We start from the raw sequence: 18,241 nt of genomic DNA, 5'->3' as shown, positions 1-18,241 counted from the left end.
GCTCCTGACAACCCTCCCCTCACACCCCCAAACCACTCACAGAGGAGACCACTGAGAGAGATGGCAGCTCTGAGCCCCAGGTGAGCTTGACCACAGTCACCCAGCAGCAAAAGGCCACAGGAGCTGCAGCCTGGCGCTCTTTCCAGAAAGATCTGGAGGGAGAAGTCAGGGTTCAGCGGACCCCTGACTCTAAGGTCCCACCATGCCACCACACTATCACTTTCCCATAAATAATTCCTGTTTTGTAAAAATGTGGGTGGGGCGAGGTGTGCGAGTGGGCTCAGGAAAAACAACAAAGACCAAATGGGGCCGGTCCAGTACTGTGAAAACGCAGCAGTTTTAGCGGTGTATGATTCAAGGCACAAATTTAGTTGAGTTCCTCAGCTGAGTAAGTAGTATAAACAAATCAAGAATCCACCTTCCCCCCCCCCTTTATTTTAAACGCACAATGAGGGTGTGTCCAGGATCTAAGTAAGGGCCTCTGTGCTGTTCTCAGCTAATGCTGGTCTGAAGGTGCAAACAAAACAAAACAAAACAAAACAAAAACAAGACACTCCGCCAGAAGTTTTCTTGGAACTCAGGCATTAAGCGGGAGGCTAGGAAAGCTGAGCCAGGCAAAAGCAGAAGTGGCTTGTGGGGTGGGGGGCGGGGAGCGAGATCCAAGATAAGCGAGGCACCCCTCCCCCTTCCAGAGGAGGGGCAGAAACCGCAGAATGTTCCCGGTGCGGTGGCGCAATGTTTATGTCTGTGTACCTAGCATCTCGGGCTCCCGCGGTCGGCCGGGGCTGAGCTTAAGGTGCAGGTGCAGGGGCTCCCCGTCCTCACCCCCCCCCCCGCCCCAGACCTTGGCCAAGACTCCCAGAAACCTTCTGAGGCGCTGTGGCTTTGCATGCTGAGCTCTGCCCATATAAACGCCCAGGACTGGGACGTGGGGTGGGGGGTGGCCGCTGTCCCCGCCTGGAGTGCCCTCCGGATGCAAAGTGGGCGCCCACACAGCACGAAAGATGGGGACCACTGCCCCCCCCCCCCAGCACCCCGCCTTGGGAACCACTGTCCCCCCCCCCCCAGCACCCCGCCTAAGACAACTCAATCAGAAGCATGCCGGGCCGTCGCTGGGGGGCGCTGCCTAGCCGCGCTGGGGTCTGGGAGGGGGTCCCAGAGCCCCCACCTTGCACCTGGAGGGCAGGTTCTCCGCTGGCCTTTCAGACCCCGGACCCGCCCTCCGTGCCCAAAGGCTTGCAAGCGACCACGTGACTGGGGACAACATCTTCCCCGGGGGGTGGGGTGGGGGTAACGGGAGGCATTTCACAGCCTCAGTGCACATGCCCTTCGGCGAGGGGGAAGGCTGGAAAGCATTCCTGTGCACCCAGCTCCCCCATCCATCGTGCCGGGCAAGGCCACCTCCCGGGACAAGGTGGCAGGTCCCACCCCCCAGTATTTCGGGCTTCTCCCCCCAACACACCCCATAATCCCCACCCCTGAGAATCGGAGCCCGGAAATTCTGGAGAACCTCAGTTTCCCCGCCTGCCGGAGGAGGAAATGAAAAGCGGCTGAGTGTGTGCAAACGCACAGGAAGCCCCTTTCCGCTGGGGTCCCCGGGGAGGGGGCGGGGACGGGACGAGGCCGGGGGGGGGGGCTGGCGGGCACCCCCTCCCACCACCCCATCCCCGGGCTGGCAGAGCTCCCAATGCAAGCCCCCCAACCCCCGCCGGCTCCGGGGCGCGGGCCGGCCAGGTCCCGGGGGGCCGGGGGTGCGCCAGGCGCGGGCCGGGCGGGGACCGGGAGCCGAGCCAGGCGCCCAGCCCACCGGGGCTCGGAGCGGGATGACGTCTTCGCTTCTGGCTCGGAGGCCGCCCGAACCGGCCGGGAGGGTGACGTTACCGCCGGGTCACGTGACAGCCATTGAAACAAACAAACCGCTTCCCCGCGCGCGCCCCGCCCCGCCCCGCCCCCCGCGCGCCCGGCGGCTTATAAGCTCGCGCCCGGGGCCGGAGCGCTGCGACGGAGTGCGAGCTGCAGCCCGGACGGATCTGGAGGCGGGCACGATCCCCCGGACACACAGCCCTCCGCAGCACCCCGACCCCGAGCGCCTGCCGCCGCGCCGATCTTGACCGCAGCGGCCGGGCCATGGTCATGGAGGTGGGCTGCCTGGACGCGGGCGCGCTGCGGGCGCTGCTGCGGGAGCGGGCGGCGCAGTGCCTGCTGCTGGACTGCCGCTCCTTCTTCGCCTTCAACGCGGGCCACATCGCGGGCTCGGTCAACGTGCGCTGCAGCACCATCGTGCGGCGCCGCGCCAAGGGCGCCCTGGGCCTGGAGCACATCGTGCCCAACGCCGAGCTGCGCGGCCGCCTGCTGGCCGGCGCCTTCCACGCCGTGGTGCTGCTGGACGAGCGCAGCGCCGCCCTGGACGGGGCCAAGCGCGACGGCACCCTGGCCCTGGCGGCCGGCGCCCTGTGCCGCGAGGCCCGCGCCGCGCACGTCTTCTTCCTCCAAGGTGAGCGAGCGCCCTGCGCTGCGCCCCGGGGTGGGGGGCACCCTCCGTACCCTCGGGACCCGGGCGGCTGGCATTGTTCGCCTCTGGGAACAAAGGCTGTAAACCCCCCCGGGCTGGGGCGGGGGGCGGTATTGTCGCCGGCAGCCCCGATGGAAAAAACAAGGAACAAAACAAAAACTCGTCTCTTTTGTTTCTCCCAGGAGGATACGAAGCGTTCTCGGCTTCCTGCCCAGACCTGTGCAAGCACTCGGCCCCCATGGGGCTCAGCCTGCCCCTGAGCACCAGCCTCCCCGACAGTGCCGAGTCAGGGTGCAGCTCCTGCAGCACCCCGCTCTACGACCAGGTGAGCCTGGGTCCCGGCCCGAGGGGAGACGGAGAGCCACCCCCACCCCCAGCGGAGGCGCCCGCCCGGACGCGGAAACCGTCCTGCCGCTTTAAATTTAGCGGAAGGGGGGGGGATACTCGGGGTGGGGGATGTGACTTGTCCCAGGGCGGGCCGGCCGGTGCCTCTCTCTAATCTGCTGGCCCGACAGAAATCTGCTCGCCCAGGCCTGGCGGCATGTGGACTTGAGCCCCAATTTATGGAGATTCAGCAACAACAGTGCTGAGCGCTGAGTCCCCCTTCCAGTGGCCCGACTGGACTTGTCCAAGGGGGAGTTTCTCACCCCGCCCCGGGCGAGGGCACCGGTGCTGACCTTGAACTAAACCGGGCTCACATCCTGTCGCTGTTCCTGGATTCCAGGGCGGCCCCGTGGAGATCCTGCCCTTCCTGTACCTGGGCAGCGCCTACCACGCCTCCCGCAAGGACATGCTGGACGCCCTGGGCATCACAGCCTTGATCAACGTCTCGGCCAACTGCCCCAACCACTTCGAGGACCACTACCAGTATAAGAGCATTCCGGTGGAGGACAACCACAAGGCCGACATCAGCTCCTGGTTCAACGAGGCCATTGACTTCATAGGTGAATGGGACCCCCAGCTGCTCTGCACCCTACCCCGCCCCACCTCAGCCCCCATGGCCGCCTGAGGCACAACTGTGACAGAGACTCCGGGGACACTCTCCTGAGTCTTTCTTCCCCCATGGTAACAACCAGTCCCTGCCGGATTCGATTCTGAGGTTCCACTTCACAAGTCAGGGGGCCCTTAAGGCATTCGGAAGGTCACTGTTCAGCTGGGATCCCAGGTCTGGGTTCCAACCCTGGTGGCTGTCTGCACACACCGTTAGGCCTGTGAACGGGGGTGGTTCTCCCAGGCTCCCGAGTAACCCCCGTCCTCCTCTCTGTTTTCTAGACTCCGTCAAGAATTCGGGGGGCCGAGTGTTCGTCCACTGCCAGGCCGGCATCTCCCGTTCGGCCACCATCTGCCTCGCTTACCTCATGAGGACCAACCGGGTGAAGCTGGACGAAGCTTTCGAGTTCGTGAAGCAGAGGAGAAGCATCATCTCTCCCAACTTCAGCTTCATGGGCCAGCTGCTACAGTTTGAGTCCCAGGTCCTGGCCCCCAACTGCTCGGCCGAGGCAGGGAGCCCCGCCATGGCCGTGCTGGACCGGGGTGCTTCCACCACCACAGTCTTCAACTTCCCCGTGTCCATCCCGGTGCACCCCACGAACAGTGCGCTCAGCTACCTGCAGAGCCCTATCACGACCTCCCCCAGCTGCTGAACAGCACCCACTCCCCACGCTGGGCAGGAACTGCAGGGCCCAGGGGACCCCGGGGCTGCTCCTTATTTATTGAAACTCACTGGCTTCCAGGGGCCTCCTCCACCGTCACAGACACGAGAGTGGGACCAATGGTGGGGGTGTAGCAGTCAGTCCCCTCCCCCACAGAGAGGGGTGGAAGAGAGAAAGGACTCGGCATGTGGGCCGGCTTTTTTTTTTTCCTTTCTAGAAACTTCATGCTTGACATACCTTCCAGTATTGCCATTCCTGACGACTCATACACATGAGAGCGTACCTTATTTATTTATTGTGTGTGTGTGTGTGTGTAGGTGGTCGGCCTTCACAAACATCCACGTCTACTCCTAGCAGAACCAAATACCTCAATTTTGTGTTTTGAGTACTGTAATTTCCTTGTAAATAGGTCCTCGGCTGGTCTGCAAGCACCAGTGATGGGGTGTTTGGGTGTGTGTGTGTGTGTTTAGTTGCCAACAGTTGTATGTTTTGCTAATTATTTATGACCTGAAATAATATATTTCTTCTTTGAAGAAGACGTTTTTGTTACATGAGGATGACTTTTTTTATACGGCGGAATAAATTATGATCTTTATGGAACTCTCAATGCTTGATTTCTTGGGCAGCTGAGACCCCATCTGATACCCTCCCCAAATAAGGACAGAGGTGGGGAATCTGGACAAGGGGTTCCAGAGTATGTGGCAATGAACTCTCAGCGGGAGACGGGACCAAGCAGAGAAGTAGGGACCACCACAAAGGCCAGGTGGAAGAGCAGAATCCTGTGACCTTGAGTCCTTGTGGTCCTTCAGAGCTCTGTCCCCTGCCACCTACGGAGCACAAGTGGCCCTTGAACCCAAGGTGGCAGGTAGAGAGGCTGCGATGGCACACAGCTAGATGTCAGCGATGGCACACAGCTAGATGTCAGCGATGGCACACAGCTAGATGTCAGCGATGGCACACAGCTAACTCAGCGATGGCACACAGCTAACTGTCAGCGATGGCACACAGCTAGATGTCAGCGATGGCACACAGCTAGATGTCAGCGATGGCACACAGCTAACTGTCAGCGATGGCACACAGCTAACTGTCAGTGATGGCACACAGCTAGATGTCAGCGATGGCACACAGCTAGATGTCAGCGATGGCACACAGCTAGATGTCAGCGATGGCACACAGCTAGATGTCAGCGATGGCACACAGCTGTCAGCGATGGCACACAGCTAACTGTCAGCGATGGCACACAGCTAGATGTCAGTGATGGCACACAGCTAACTGTCAGCGATGGCACACAGCTAACTGTCAGCGATGGCACACAGCTAACTGTCAGCAATGGCACACAGCTAACTGTCAGCGATGGCACACAGCTAACAGTCAGCGATGGCACACAGCTAGATGTCAGCGATGGCACACAGCTAGATGTCAGCGATGGCACACAGCTAACTGTCAGCAATGGCACACAGCTAACTGTCAGCGATGGCACACAGCTAGATGTCAGTGATGGCACACAGCTAACTGTCAGCGATGGCACACAGCTAACTGTCAGCGATGGCACACAGCTAACTGTCAGCAATGACACACAGCTAACTGTCAGCGATGGCACACAGCTAACAGTCAGCGATGGCACACAGCTAACTGTCAGCGATGGCACACAGCTAGATGTCAGCGATGGCACACAGCTAACTGTCAGCGATGGCACACAGCTAGATGTCAGCCATGGCACACAGCTAGATGTCAGCGATGGCACACAGCTAGATGTCAGCGATGGCACACAGCTAACTGTCAGCGATGGCACACAGCTAGATGTCAGCCATGGCACACAGCTAGATGTCAGCGATGGCACACAGCTAGATGTCAGCGATGGCACACAGCTAACTGTCAGCGATGGCACACAGCTAACTGTCAGCGATGGCACACAGCTAGATGTCAGCGATGGCACACAGCTAGATGTCAGCAATGGCACACAGCTAGATGTCAGAAATGGGAGCTGGCATCTGTTCCCTGATTTCATGTGCTTTGCACTTTGTTACCTGCCTCTCTCCTGTGCCCTGCTTTCACTTTGAAAAGGCCTTTGTCATTGTGAAAATAAATAGCTTTTAAAAAAGCAAAGGTCAAGTACTCCAAGCACGCATGTAAGTGGATCACTGAAGCCTCTACCCCAACCTCTGCAGTCAAATGTGACAGCTTGGTATATTTTATGAGAGCTCCAACTCCAAAGAAGCACCTTCCTGCAGTTTACACTGTTTCACTGTGTGTGTGTGTGTGTGTGTGTGTGTGTGTGTGTGTGGCACATGCTTTAAATGACCGTTTCTGGGACCAAGGGGCTCACAGGCCAGGCATGCTCCCTTCCCTGCCCCTGAGCCACCTCCCAGGCCAGCAAGTGACATGTTTGTTGACTCCTTCATGCCAGTTTCACTGGAGGTTGGCAATTAAATCTGACTCTACAGAATAAAAAGAATTCCCCCCCCACCACCACCACTGTTTCTGCACAAGATGCTGTCAGAAGCCAGAAAGGGAGACAGTTGAACCTCTGTGACAAGAGTCCTGGGCACTGAGAGGCTTGGCCCAGTCTCGGCGGTCAAACAAGACAGAATCGGTGCCCTTGACTTTGCCCGGCTGGTGCAGCACCAGCCACCTGCCTCCCTGTGCCCTCAAGCCTGAGCCAGCCTGTGTGTTCTGAGCTGTAGGAACTCGCCCTGGCCTGGCTGGTGACGGCAGGCGTGTGCAGGCTTTTCAAAACAAACTGTATGTACGTAGTGCAGTGTTTGTAGGCAAGTACAGAAACGGGCTGGTGCCAGCCTCCCCGTTGGTGGAAATATGCCAGTGCCTTGGAGCCTGTGGCCTGTGCTGCGGCTGGCTGCCCCTGTGAGCCTGGGCCCTCACTTTCTGCCTGGCAGATGCTGGCAGAGCCCAGATGAATCTCCAGCCTGATTCATGGAAAAATACAGCGACAGCTTGACGGGTGAACACAGTTTCTCCTGGGGGGCAAGGGTGAGGGGGGAGGTGAGAATGCTTGCTTCCTCTAAGTCCAGTTCCTGCTCCAATTCAGACCCTCCCTCTGGAAAAGGCCACTTTGGGTCTGAGGTTGCTCTTCTTAGGAGAAAAAAAAAAAAAAGATAACCGGTGATGAAAAGAAAAGAGACAGCCCAGTTATGGGAGGCTGCTGATGGCCTCGTGGCTGTCAGCTTTCCAGCGAGAGGCACGTGCCAGCCCCTGCTCCCGGCTCAAATGTGCAGATGGAGACTGGGGCTCAGAGAGGTGAGGAGACGGGTCCAAGGTCACACAAGTTCAGTGCGTGGCTGAGCCGAGCCTGGGTCTGTCAGGAAATTAGGGATTCATGCCCCGGAGCCAGCCTGAGGGGGTGAGGAGAGATTTGGAGAGGGGCAATCCCGTGTGCTTTGGGGATGGAGATGCCGGTTTCTCCCTTCCAGCCTCAATTTCCTCATATGTAACACGGAGGTAATAAAACCAACTTCATTTGGGCTGGCGGAGGGGAAGCTCCTGAATTTTTAAGGCTCCTGGCAGCGATGGAACCTGGGATCCCATTTAGATCCATTCCTCAGGCCTCCAGTTCATAAGCAAACACCGCACCCCCCCCCCCCCCCCCGCGCGCCCCCAATGGCCAGACTGGAGGTCTCCGAACCTCCAGGCACTTTGATTCCAGTCCACAGAGAACGAATGCATCTAGGATCCCTGAGGCCCATTATTCCATTAGAATATTTCCAGCCAGCCCCACGCCTCCGTCACATCCTCTCCTCTCCCAGGAATTTTGCAGATCCGCAGCTCAGCTGCCCCGGGGCCTCGGCCCGCCCGCCCTGTCCTCTGCTCTCCCTTCCCCTTCCCCTACCCCTCCGAGGATGATGTCATGGGAGTACCCCTTTAATGTTACATAACTCAGCCCTGGCTCTGGGGCCTGGGTCCCCATGGCAACGCGGAGGAGTTTCCCTTCAGTGAGCAAAGCGCGCATGTCACTTCCTGCTGCTGACAAATCAGTTTAGGAGATTAGAATAAGGCGGGGAGGAGGGTGCAGAGGCCGCCCTGAAAACTGCAGCGGTGGTGGTTTCTGGTTGCCACGCACCCGGGCAAACAAAGCTGGGGTTCCCACACCTCGCCTGCCCGGTCCCCCGGCTGCGGTGCTTGTAAGCTGCCTTCTGGGGAGCAGCTAGGAGGGCGACCCGGCTCCAGGGACTTTTCTGGGCTCTGCACGGTCTCAGCCGGCTCCCCCACCCCCCTGGCCCCTTTGTCTGTTCAGAACAAAGGGTCCACAAACCCAGATCCCCCAGCTTCGAACCTACTCTGCTTACACAGCAAACACCGTACACAGCATAAAGCCGCTTCCTGGACTGCTGCTATTCGGGCTGAGCAGCAAGTTCATTCATTCATTCATTCTTTCATTCTTTCATTCATTCTTTCATTCATTCCAACGTTCAAGTATTTGTTCATTCAGTTATTCATTCACTCATTCATTCACTTGTATATTCATTCAGCATGTATGTATTGATTTTTCTCTCTCTCTAGGCCCACAGATGAAGCTGGTATAAGATTAATTTCCTATTCCCAAGTGGTAGCAACGGGATGGGGAGGCAGTATATAACAAAGATAATTAAGAAATCAGGATGGGAGTGGAAGGGGACTTGGGAAGGTGGTTCAGCTTGTAAAGCCCTGGCTTTGGCTGCTGGCTCAACATAAGAAAGGTAAAGACAAATGGAGCATCACGGTGGATGGTGGGCAGTGTTCTGGTCTCTCTCTTACTCTAGCACACATAATTTTAACAAATACTGAGTGTGTACGAGGCAGTGGCACACCTGGTAGAGGCCACATGCTACAATGTGCAAGGAGGCAGGTTCAAGCCCCCAGTCCCCACTTACACTTCACAAGTGGGAGACACTTCACAAGTGGTAAAGCATGTCTGCAGGTGTCTCTCTTCCTCTCTCCCTGTCTGTCCCCCCCTTTCCTTATCAGTTTCTATCTCTATCTAAATAAATGAAATGAAATGAAAACATACTGAGCTTCATGAGGCTATGAAGGTGGGAAGGGGGCTGGCTGGCTGGCTCCTTCAGATCTGGCCGGTCAGGGTGGCCTGAGCTTGACCACTAAGCTGATACCTCCCTCCAATGATGGGAGGGGGGGTCCAGACTGGGAGAGCAGCAAAGATGGTGAGGGCGGGGGCGCTTTAGAGAGGGCTCTGGGAAGCCTGGTGAACTTAGTTACGTCTGAGTTCAAGTCATGCTTCAGGTGGGCCCTCAACTGGCAAGGCTGTTTGAAGATGGAAGGAAAGGCACCTCTGGCTTGGGAAAGACTGGCTGTCCCCATTCTGTCACTCTCGGGCACAGCCCTGCCCCCAGGTGTCCGGGCATCCTGGCATGGGGAAATAGAAAAGTGGGTTGCCCTGTCCCACCCATGAGAATAACCCTGCTCTCCTGTCTCCCTGCCATCCGGGCTTGGCGGGGGTGGCCTTGGCTCTGAGTCCCCCAGAGTGGGAACTAGGTAGACCCCTTTTCTGTAAGATGCATCTCAAGTGGCATTAGCTGTTGTTAAAATTTCAGAAGGCTCTTGCCGGCTGGGCTGGCTTCACGGGCGGGTAACAGAGACGTGGAGACAACGGCTGGGCAGGGCAGCTGTATTTCTTTATTCAGGAACCACGATTCACAAACTAAGACAAACTAATCACCAAACAGAACTCGGCTGTCTCTTTGCGGCGGCACAAGCACTCCCTCTTACTCTGTAACTCGGGAACTCTCCAACTCTGGAACTCTGGAACTCTCGTACTGGGGAACCCTCTGAAACTCTTCCACTGTGGAAGTCTCTCTTACTCTCTAACTCTGAAACTCTCGAACTCAGGAACTCTGGAACTCTCCGACTCAGGAACCCTCTCCCTTACTCTGGAACTCTCGTACTCGGGAACCCTCTGAAACTCTGGCACACTGGAACTCTCTCTTACTCTGTCACCCTGAAACTCTCGAACTCAGGAACTCAGGAACCCTCTCTCCGGGTTCCTTGGGGCGGGGCCAAGCAGGCACGCGAAATTAACAGGACTGATCCAATTCTCTTGGCGGGGGAGGGCTAGAACAAACCAATGTAAAGCATACGACAATTAGCCACCTCCCCTACTCACCACAAGCCCGAGATCCCCTCCTCACTCAAGACTGAGAAGGTTCTAGAACTTGCTGTGCTGGTTCAGGGAGAGATAGGGCAAAGAAACAGGCACTCCCTGGACACAAGCAGCAAGGAAGAAGGGCCTGGGCCTTGTTCGTTTGTTCTATGAGAAACAGAGACCAGAGCACCATTCAGCCCTGGTGTAGGATGGTTGAATCTGGGCCTCAGACTTGCTGGTTGAATCTGGGCCTCAGACTTGCTGCGCCCTATCCACTGAGAAATCTCTTTAGACTATAAAGTTCAGGCTCAACAGCTTGGACAAGGGCTTTTCAGACATGCAACAGCTAAAGGAATTCTTCACCACTGAGCCAGACCTACAGGAGACACTTGGGAAATTAAAGTATAAAATGACCTCACCTACAGGGCGTAAACAAACAAAAAACCAGGAGACCCAACAAAGGCCAGTGAGTCTCTGAGCTTGGGCAGTAGGCTGAGGTTGGCAGAGGCTTATGGGGGAGATCCAGTGAGTGGACTTGGCTGGAGAGGCAGTGGTGCTTGGGGTGGGAGGGGGAGTAGTCGTGGACTGACACACTTTGAGGAGGTGAGAAATGACACTTCTAAGCCATTTGTAGGATTATCAACCAGGTTGCCTCAAGACACGTACACACTGTTATTGAAGTTCAAAGAGCATAGTAAAGGTCGTGGACCCATCATTCATCCATTCATTCATTCGTTCATTCATCCATTCATTCCACCAAGATGGACCTGCTTTTGGCAAATACTGTGACTGAGGAACTTGTTGACAATCTCCAGATCAGACCCTCTGGGCATGGCATGCACGGCCTCCAGGATGAGGGCCCTGCATTTATTTCACTCTCTCTCCTCCCTCTCTCATGCAAGACCTCTGCTCTACCCAGTGAGCCATCTCCTGCCTGTTCTCTGTCCCTGAACCCCTGGGCCTCAGAGAACAGCAGGTCCTGATCCTTATCTTCTGAAAAAAGTCAGGGCAGGGGGTAGACAGCATAATGGTTATGCAAAGAGATTCTCATACCTGATGCCCTAGGTTCAGTCCCCCCCCCCCCCCAAACACACACCACCAAAAGTCAGAGCTGGTCAGTGCTCTGGCTTTATAAATAAATAAGTAAAAACATAAAAATAAATTTAAAAAAGCAGGTAGTGACTGTCTAATTCCTGGGCAAGGGCTAGAACAGAGAAATATCCGAGGTTCTGTTGCAAATGCCTTGGGCAAAGCTAATGTCTCTATGACCCCGGGCAGCTAGTGTCTCTCAGAGTCTCACTTGTTATGTCTCAGAAAAGGCAGTGATGGGCCAGGGGGCTAGCTTAGCAGCAGAGCACAGGACATGCGTGCACGAGGCCCCAACTCTGAGCCTTGGTACAGCATAAACCAGAGCTGAGCTGTGTTCAGGCTTCTCTCACAAAAATAAATTCCCCCCCCCCCCAAGGGAAGTATTGTAGTATTGTAAGTGTTTGCTTCATGGGGTTGTTATCAAGTTCCACACACACACACACACACCCCGCATTTTTTTTTTGTTTGTTTGTTCCCATGTGGCACCATAGCTGGAACCCAGGGTTAGTGCTGAGGCTCAGTACCAGCACTACAAATCCACTGCTCCTGGTGGCTATTTTTTCCTGTTTTTATTGGATAGAACAGAGGGAAATTGAGAGAGGAGGGGGAAGGAGAAGGAGAAAGAGAAAGAGATACACCTACAGACCTGTTTCACTGCTTATGAGTCGCCTCCTCCCCCTGCAGGTGGGGAGCCGGGGCTCAAACCTGGGTCCTTGCACAGAGTATTATGTGCACTGAACTGGATGCGGCACCGCCCAGCCCCCTCAAATACTTTCAAGGTGAAAAAATTTTTTTAAAGACTCATTTTCTGGGGTCATTCACTGGCATACTGGCTAAGTGCACATAGTACAAAGCACAAGGACCTGTGCATAGATACGGGTTCGAACCTCTGACTTCCCACCTCCAGAGGTGTTGCCTCACAAGCAGTGAAGCTGGTCTGCAGGTGTCTGTCTTTCTGTCCTCCTCTCTAGCTTCCCCCCTCTCAGTTTCTCCCTGTTCTATCCAATACAATAGAAAAAATGGCCACCAGGAGCAGTGGATTCATAGTGTCAGCACCAACCCCCGGTGATAAACCTAGAGACAAAATATATACATATATATATTTTAATTATCTATTTTTAAAATTGTATTTATTTATTAATCTCATCACTGGGGCTTCACTACTACAGGCTGATTTTTTAAAAAATATTTATTCCCTTTTGTTGCCCTTGTTGTTTTATTGTTGTTGTTAATGATGCCGTTGTTGTTGGATAGGACAGAGAGACATGGAGAGAGGAGGGGAAGACAGAGAGAGGGAGAGAAAGACAGACACCTGCAGAACTGCTTCACTGCCTGTGAAGCGACTTCCCCTGCAGGTGGGGAGCCGGGGGCTCGAACTGGGATCCTTACTCCAGTCCTTGTGCTTTGCGCCACCTGCGCTTAACCTGCTGTGCTACAGCCCGACTCCTACAGGCTGATTTTTTTTTTAATAGACAGAGACAGAGAGATAGGAGGAGGTGGATAGTATAATGGTTATGCAAAGAGACTCTCAGGCTTAAGGCTCCACAAATGCCTGAGGCAGAGAGAGAGAGAGAGAGAGAGAGAGAGAGAGAGAGAAGAGAGAGAGAGAGAGAGAAGGAGAGGAGAAAGAGGAGAAGAGAGGAGAGGAGAGAGAGAGGAGGAAGGGAGACAGAGAGAGAGAGAGAGAGAGAGAGACACGACACATCAAAGTTTTCCTCAGTGTGATGGAGGCCAGGTTCAAACCTGGGTCCTTCCCAAGATAAAAGAAACACACTAGTTTTAAGTCAAGAGAGCTAGTCTCTCTTCTAGTCAAGAGAGCTCTCTTGCCAGCCCAAACTTATTTATCTATGATACCAAGAGAAAGAGACAGACAGAACCAGAGCGCCATCCTAGAAAATGCAACGCTTGAGACCCAACCTTGGACCTCATGCTTGAATGTCCAATACTCTCACCACTGTTTCTTTTTGTTAGTTAGTTTGTTTGTTTCTTCTCCTCCAGGATTATCTCTGGGGCTCAGTGCCTGTGTTATAAAGCCACTACTCCTGGTGGCCATTTCTTCCATTTTGTTGTTGTTGTTATTGTTATTGCTGTTGTTGGATAAGACAGAGAGAAATGGAGAGAGGAGGAATAGACAGAGAGGGGGAGAGAAAGATGGACCTGCAGAACTGCTTCACCGCCTGTGAAGCGACACCCCTGCAGGTGGGGAGCCGGGGGGTTTCAACCGGGATCCTTACACCGGTCCTTGCACTTTGCACCATGTGCGCTTAACCCACTGGGCTACCGCTGGCTGCCCTCTCACCACTCTTGACCCAAGCTGCTCCATTCCCACAGTGGCTTGGTCTGCACTGTGACTGGCGGGGTTGTGGGGTGTGGGGGGTGTGTGGTTTGGACTTTAAGAAATCCACAGCAAGGGGGCAGGGCAGTGGTGCACCTGGTTAAGTGCACAGGTTTCCAAGAGCAAGGACTCAAGTTCAAGCCCCTACTCCCCTGCAGGGAGGACACTTTGCAAGTGATGAAGCAGGGCTGTAGCTACAGGTGTCTGTCTTTCTCTCTCCCTATTTCTCCCTCCCCTCTCAATTTCTCTGTCCTAGCAAATGAAATAGAAATGGAAAAAAAAAAAAAAGGACAAATGGCCTCTGGGAGCAGTGGATTCATGATGCTGGCACTGAGCCCCAGCAACAACCCTGTAGCAATAAAAAAACCAAACAAACAAAAAACCCAGAGAAAAACCTCTGACACACAAACGCTTTCCCTCTGGTCAAAACTCTCTGGAGACCCCATCTCTCACCTGGGGCCCAGGGCTGAGTCATTCCCCCCCAGCAGGCACTGGGAGGCCAGACTTGGCCTGTGGGGTTGTCTTCCCACTGCCACTGAGGTCCCCACTCCTCGCTTCCAGCCCACATGGGTAAAGGCCACTCTTGCTTGGGCCTCTCACACCAAGGCTCATCTGGCGGACAGCTTACTCTCTTTACTTCTCAACATGTCACCTCCTCAAGAGCTGTTGATTCACAGATACTCCTGGAGCCCCTACTGGAATGAAAATTCTCCTGGAGGGGGGCCGGGTGGTGGTGCACCTGGTTGAGCCACATATTACAATGCACAAGGACCCAGGGTTCAAGCCCCCAGTCCCCATCTGCAGGGGGAAAGCTTTGCGAGTGGTGAAGCAGGGCTGCAGGTGTCTCTCTCTCTCTCTCCCTCTCTATTAACCCCCTCTCTCTTGATTTCTGGCTATCTCTATCTAATAAAGATAATAATAAATAAATGAAAAGAAAATTCTCCTGGATGGAGATCTTGTCTGTCAGATTCACGGGGGAGAGGGTGAGGGATCCCCACCTTTAGAAGTGTGCCTGGGATAGAATGGTGCTTAATAAGTGTGATGAATGGGATGACCAGTGAATGAATGAATGAATGAACAAACATATCAATGGGATGAATCAAGACACAGATGGAGAATGAGATGTCTATGTGAATAATGAAATGCATAAAAGAAAATGCTCCTCAGACCCTGAACAGCCCCCCCCCCCATGGGCCCCAGCTAGAGGGAAGTGAGTCTCTTCTGCAATTTCTCCTGAGTTCAGTGGGGCGGGGTAGTAGGGCCCATGTGGAGCCGTGGAAGACGGGCTCAGGGATCCAGGAGAGTAGAGAGGGTTCTGGCTGGCCTAGGCCAATAGTCCCTGGTCTGGGACTCTGCTCTTGGGATCCAGGCTGGAGATGACAAGGTGGGAGAGCCTGCTTGGGGACTCCTGGTTTCCCATCCATTGGGGAGAATTCCCCAAGTGCGTCTGCAGGAGGCTGGACAGCGGGTGATTCACGGGGAAGTCTGGGGACCCTGGCCTGCTGACTCACGGCTCACCAGGTCTAGCTCCCGGCAGTGGCTCGGCTGAGGTCCCCAGTGACTGCGGAGACTCTCCCCACTGAGCCCTGGGCAGCACCTCCCTCCTCTGTCTCTCCTTGAGGGTCTGGGAAGGGGAAGGGGAAGTAGGACAGCCCTGGTGGCCTGGGGAGCATCTGTGAGCCCCCCAGGGAGCATTCCCTCAAACAATTCCCTGGCCCCTTTACCAGTCAGTGCCTACACCCCCAGGCTGATGGGCTTTCTGTCACCACAGATTAAAGGAGAAGTTTCTGAATGGAATCACTTCATCTTCTTTCTGGGTGGCAAGCTTCTATTAGTCAGTGTTGTTAGATTAATCCTCATGCATGTGAGCGATTAAAATGGGTTCCTGATGAACTATTGTCAGAGTCGTTTTTATTTATTATTTCTTAACATTTTACTAAGGAGAAAGATAGGAGGGAAGAGAAAGAACCAGACATGACTCTGGTATGTGTGCTGCCAGGCATTGAACTGGGGACCTCATGCTTGAGAGTCCAGTGCTTTATCCACCGCACCACCTCCCGGGCCACGTCGGAGTTGTTTTTAAACGTTCACAGGACACGGAAATTTTGTGTAGCTCCTTATTTTTTATCCTTATGATTTATTTATGAGAGAGATCAGAAAGAGGAGGAGAAGAATGAGAAAAAGAAGGAAGAGGAGGAGAAGGAAGAAGGGGAATGAAGGAGGAGAAGAAGAAGAGGAAAAGGAAGAAGGAAGAAAGAAGAAGCCAGAGCATCACTGTCTCCTACACGTCCTGACACACACTTGCAGCACTTGGGAGTGAGTGAGTGAATGAGTGAGTGAGTGAGTGGGTGGGTGAGTGAGTGAGTGAGTGAGTGAGTGAGTGAGTGAGTGGGTGGGTGAGTGAGTGAGTGAGTGAGTGAGTGAGTGAGTGAGTGGGTGGGTGAGTGAGTGAGTGAGTGAGTGAGTGAGTGAGTGGGTGGGTGAGTGAGTGGGTGAGTGAGTGGGTGAGTGAGTGGGTGGGTGAGTGAGTGGGTGAGTGAGTGAGTGGGTGGGTGAGTGAGTGGGTGAGTGAGTGAGTGAGTGAGTGAATGGGTGAGTGGGTGAGTGGGTGGGTGAGTGAGTGAGTGAGTGGGTGGGTGAGTGAGTGGGTGAGTGAGTGAGTGGGTGGGTGAGTGAGTGGGTGAGTGAGTGAGTGAGTGAGTGAATGAGTGAATGGGTGAGTGGGTGAGTGGGTGGGTGAGTGAGTGAGTGGGTGGGTGAGTGAGTGGGTGAGTGAGTGAGTGGGTGGGTGAGTGAGTGGGTGAGTGAGTGAGTGGGTGGGTGAGTGAGTGAGTGGGTGAGTGAGTGAGTGAGTGAGTGAATGAGTGAATGGGTGAGTGGGTGAGTGGGTGAGTGAGTGGGTGAGTGAGTGAGTGGGTGAGTGAATGAGTGGGTGAGTGAGTGGGTGAGTGGGTGAGTGGGTGAGTGAATGAGTGAGTGAGTGAGTGGGTGAGTGGGTGAGTGAATGAGTGAGTGAGTGAGTGGGTGAGTGAGTGAGTGAGTGAGTGGGTGAGTGGGTGAGTGAGTGGGTGAGTGAGTTAGTGAGTGAGTGAGTGGGTGAGTGAGTGGGTGAGTGAGTGGGTGAGTGGGTGAGTGAGTGGGTGAGTGAGTGGGTGAGTGGGTGAGTGAGTGAGTGGGTGAGTGGGTGAGTGAATGAGTGGGTGAGTGAGTGAGTGGGTGAGTGGGTGAGTGGGTGACTGGGTGAGTGGGTGAGTGAGTGGGTGAGTGGGTGAGTGAGTGAGTGAGTGGGTGAGTGAGTGGGTGAGTGAGTGGGTGAGTGGGTGAGTGAGTGGGTGAGTGAGTGGGTGAGTGAGTGAGTGGGTGAGTGGGTGAGTGGGTGAGTGAGTGGGTGAGTGAGTTAGTGAGTGAGTGGGTGAGTGAGTGGGTGAGTGAGTGGGTGAGTGAGTGAGTGAGTGGGTGAGTGGGTGAGTGAGTGGGTGAGTGAGTGAGTGGGTGAGTGAGTGAGTGAGTGGGTGAGTGAGTGGGTGAGTGAGTGAGTGGGTGAGTGAGTGGGTGAGTGAGTGGGTGAGTGAGTGAGTGGGCGAGTGAGTGAGTGAGTGGGTGAGTGGGTGAGTGAGTGGGTGAGTGAGTTAGTGAGTGAGTGGGTGAGTGAGTGGGTGAGTGAGTGGGTGAGTGAGTGAGTGAGTGGGTGAGTGGGTGAGTGAGTGAGTGAGTGAGTGGGTGAGTGAGTGAGTGGGTGAGTGAGTGGGTGAGTGAGTGAGTGAGTGGGTGAGTGGGTGAGTGAGTGGGTGAGTGAGTGGGTGAGTGAGTGAGTGGGTGAATGAGTGAGTGGGTGAGTGAGTGAGTGAGTGGGTGAGTGGGTGAGTGAGTGGGTGAGTGAGTTAGTGAGTGGGTGAGTGAGTGGGTGAGTGAGTTAGTGAGTGGGTGAGTGAGTGAGTGAGTGGGTGAGTGGGTGAGTGAGTGAGTGGGTGAGTGAGTGAGTGGGTGAGTGAGTGGGTGAGTGAGTGAGTGGGTGAATGAGTGAGTGGGTGAGTGAGTGAGTGGGTGGGTGAGTGAGTGGGTGAGTGAGTGGGTGAGTGAGTGAGTGGGTGGGTGAGTGGGTGGGTGAGTGGGTGAGTGAGTGAGTGAGTGGGTGAGTGAGTGAGTGGGTGAGTGAGTGGGTGAGTGAGTGAGTGGGTGGGTGAGTGAGTGAGTGAGTGGATGAGTGAGTGAGTGGGTGAGTGAGTGAATGAGTGAATGAGTGAGTGGGTGACTGGGTGACTGGGTGAGTGGGTGAGTGAGTGGGTGAGTGGGTGAGTGAGTGGGTGAGTGGGTGAGTGAATGAGTGGGTGAGTGGGTGAGTGGGTGAGTGAATGAGTGAGTGAGTGAGTGGGTGAGTGGGTGAGTGAATGAGTGGGTGAGTGAGTGAGTGGGTGAGTGAGTGGGTGAGTGAGTGAGTGGGTGAGTGAGTGAGTGAGTGAGTGAGTGGGTGGGTGAGTGAGTGAGTGAGTGGGTGAGTGAGTGGGTGAGTGAAGAAGTGAGTTGGACACAGGCTGTTTGAACTGGAAGGCACCTCGTTGGTC

At 54.9% G+C, this 18,241-nt stretch overlaps 2 protein-coding genes across 2 annotated transcripts in view; both read left to right on the top strand.

Annotated features, from left to right (window-relative positions):
- The window catches only part of SH3PXD2B (SH3 and PX domains 2B), a 358,044-nt gene that overhangs the window by 152,855 nt on the left and 186,948 nt on the right, over nucleotides 1-18,241 (top strand). The window lies entirely within an intron of this gene.
- DUSP1 (dual specificity phosphatase 1) lies at nucleotides 1,979-4,764 on the top strand. The gene is made up of 4 exons (XM_007520834.3): nucleotides 1,979-2,494; nucleotides 2,695-2,837; nucleotides 3,237-3,456; nucleotides 3,785-4,764. Exons 1-4 carry the CDS (start codon nucleotides 2,128-2,130, stop codon nucleotides 4,153-4,155), a joined length of 1,101 nt encoding a protein of 366 aa, XP_007520896.1. The 5' UTR covers nucleotides 1,979-2,127; the 3' UTR covers nucleotides 4,156-4,764.

This window comes from Erinaceus europaeus, chromosome 9, assembly GCF_950295315.1.
Source record: "Erinaceus europaeus chromosome 9, mEriEur2.1, whole genome shotgun sequence".
NCBI classification, from domain to species: Eukaryota; Metazoa; Chordata; class Mammalia; order Eulipotyphla; family Erinaceidae; genus Erinaceus; species Erinaceus europaeus.
Note: the sequence above shows the minus strand (reverse complement) of the source record. Positions and strands in the feature narration are given on the sequence as shown.

Bases quoted from the DNA above. Each gene is read 5' to 3' on its own strand.
- DUSP1 (XM_007520834.3), top strand. From the start codon at position 2,128: ATGGTCATGGAGGTGGGCTGCCTGGACGCGGGCGCGCTGCGGGCGCTG. The intron at 2,838-3,236 runs GTGAGCCTGGGT...CCTGGATTCCAG, and splicing joins GCACCCCGCTCTACGACCAG to GGCGGCCCCGTGGAGATCCT. The intron at 3,457-3,784 runs GTGAATGGGACC...TCTGTTTTCTAG, and splicing joins CGAGGCCATTGACTTCATAG to ACTCCGTCAAGAATTCGGGG.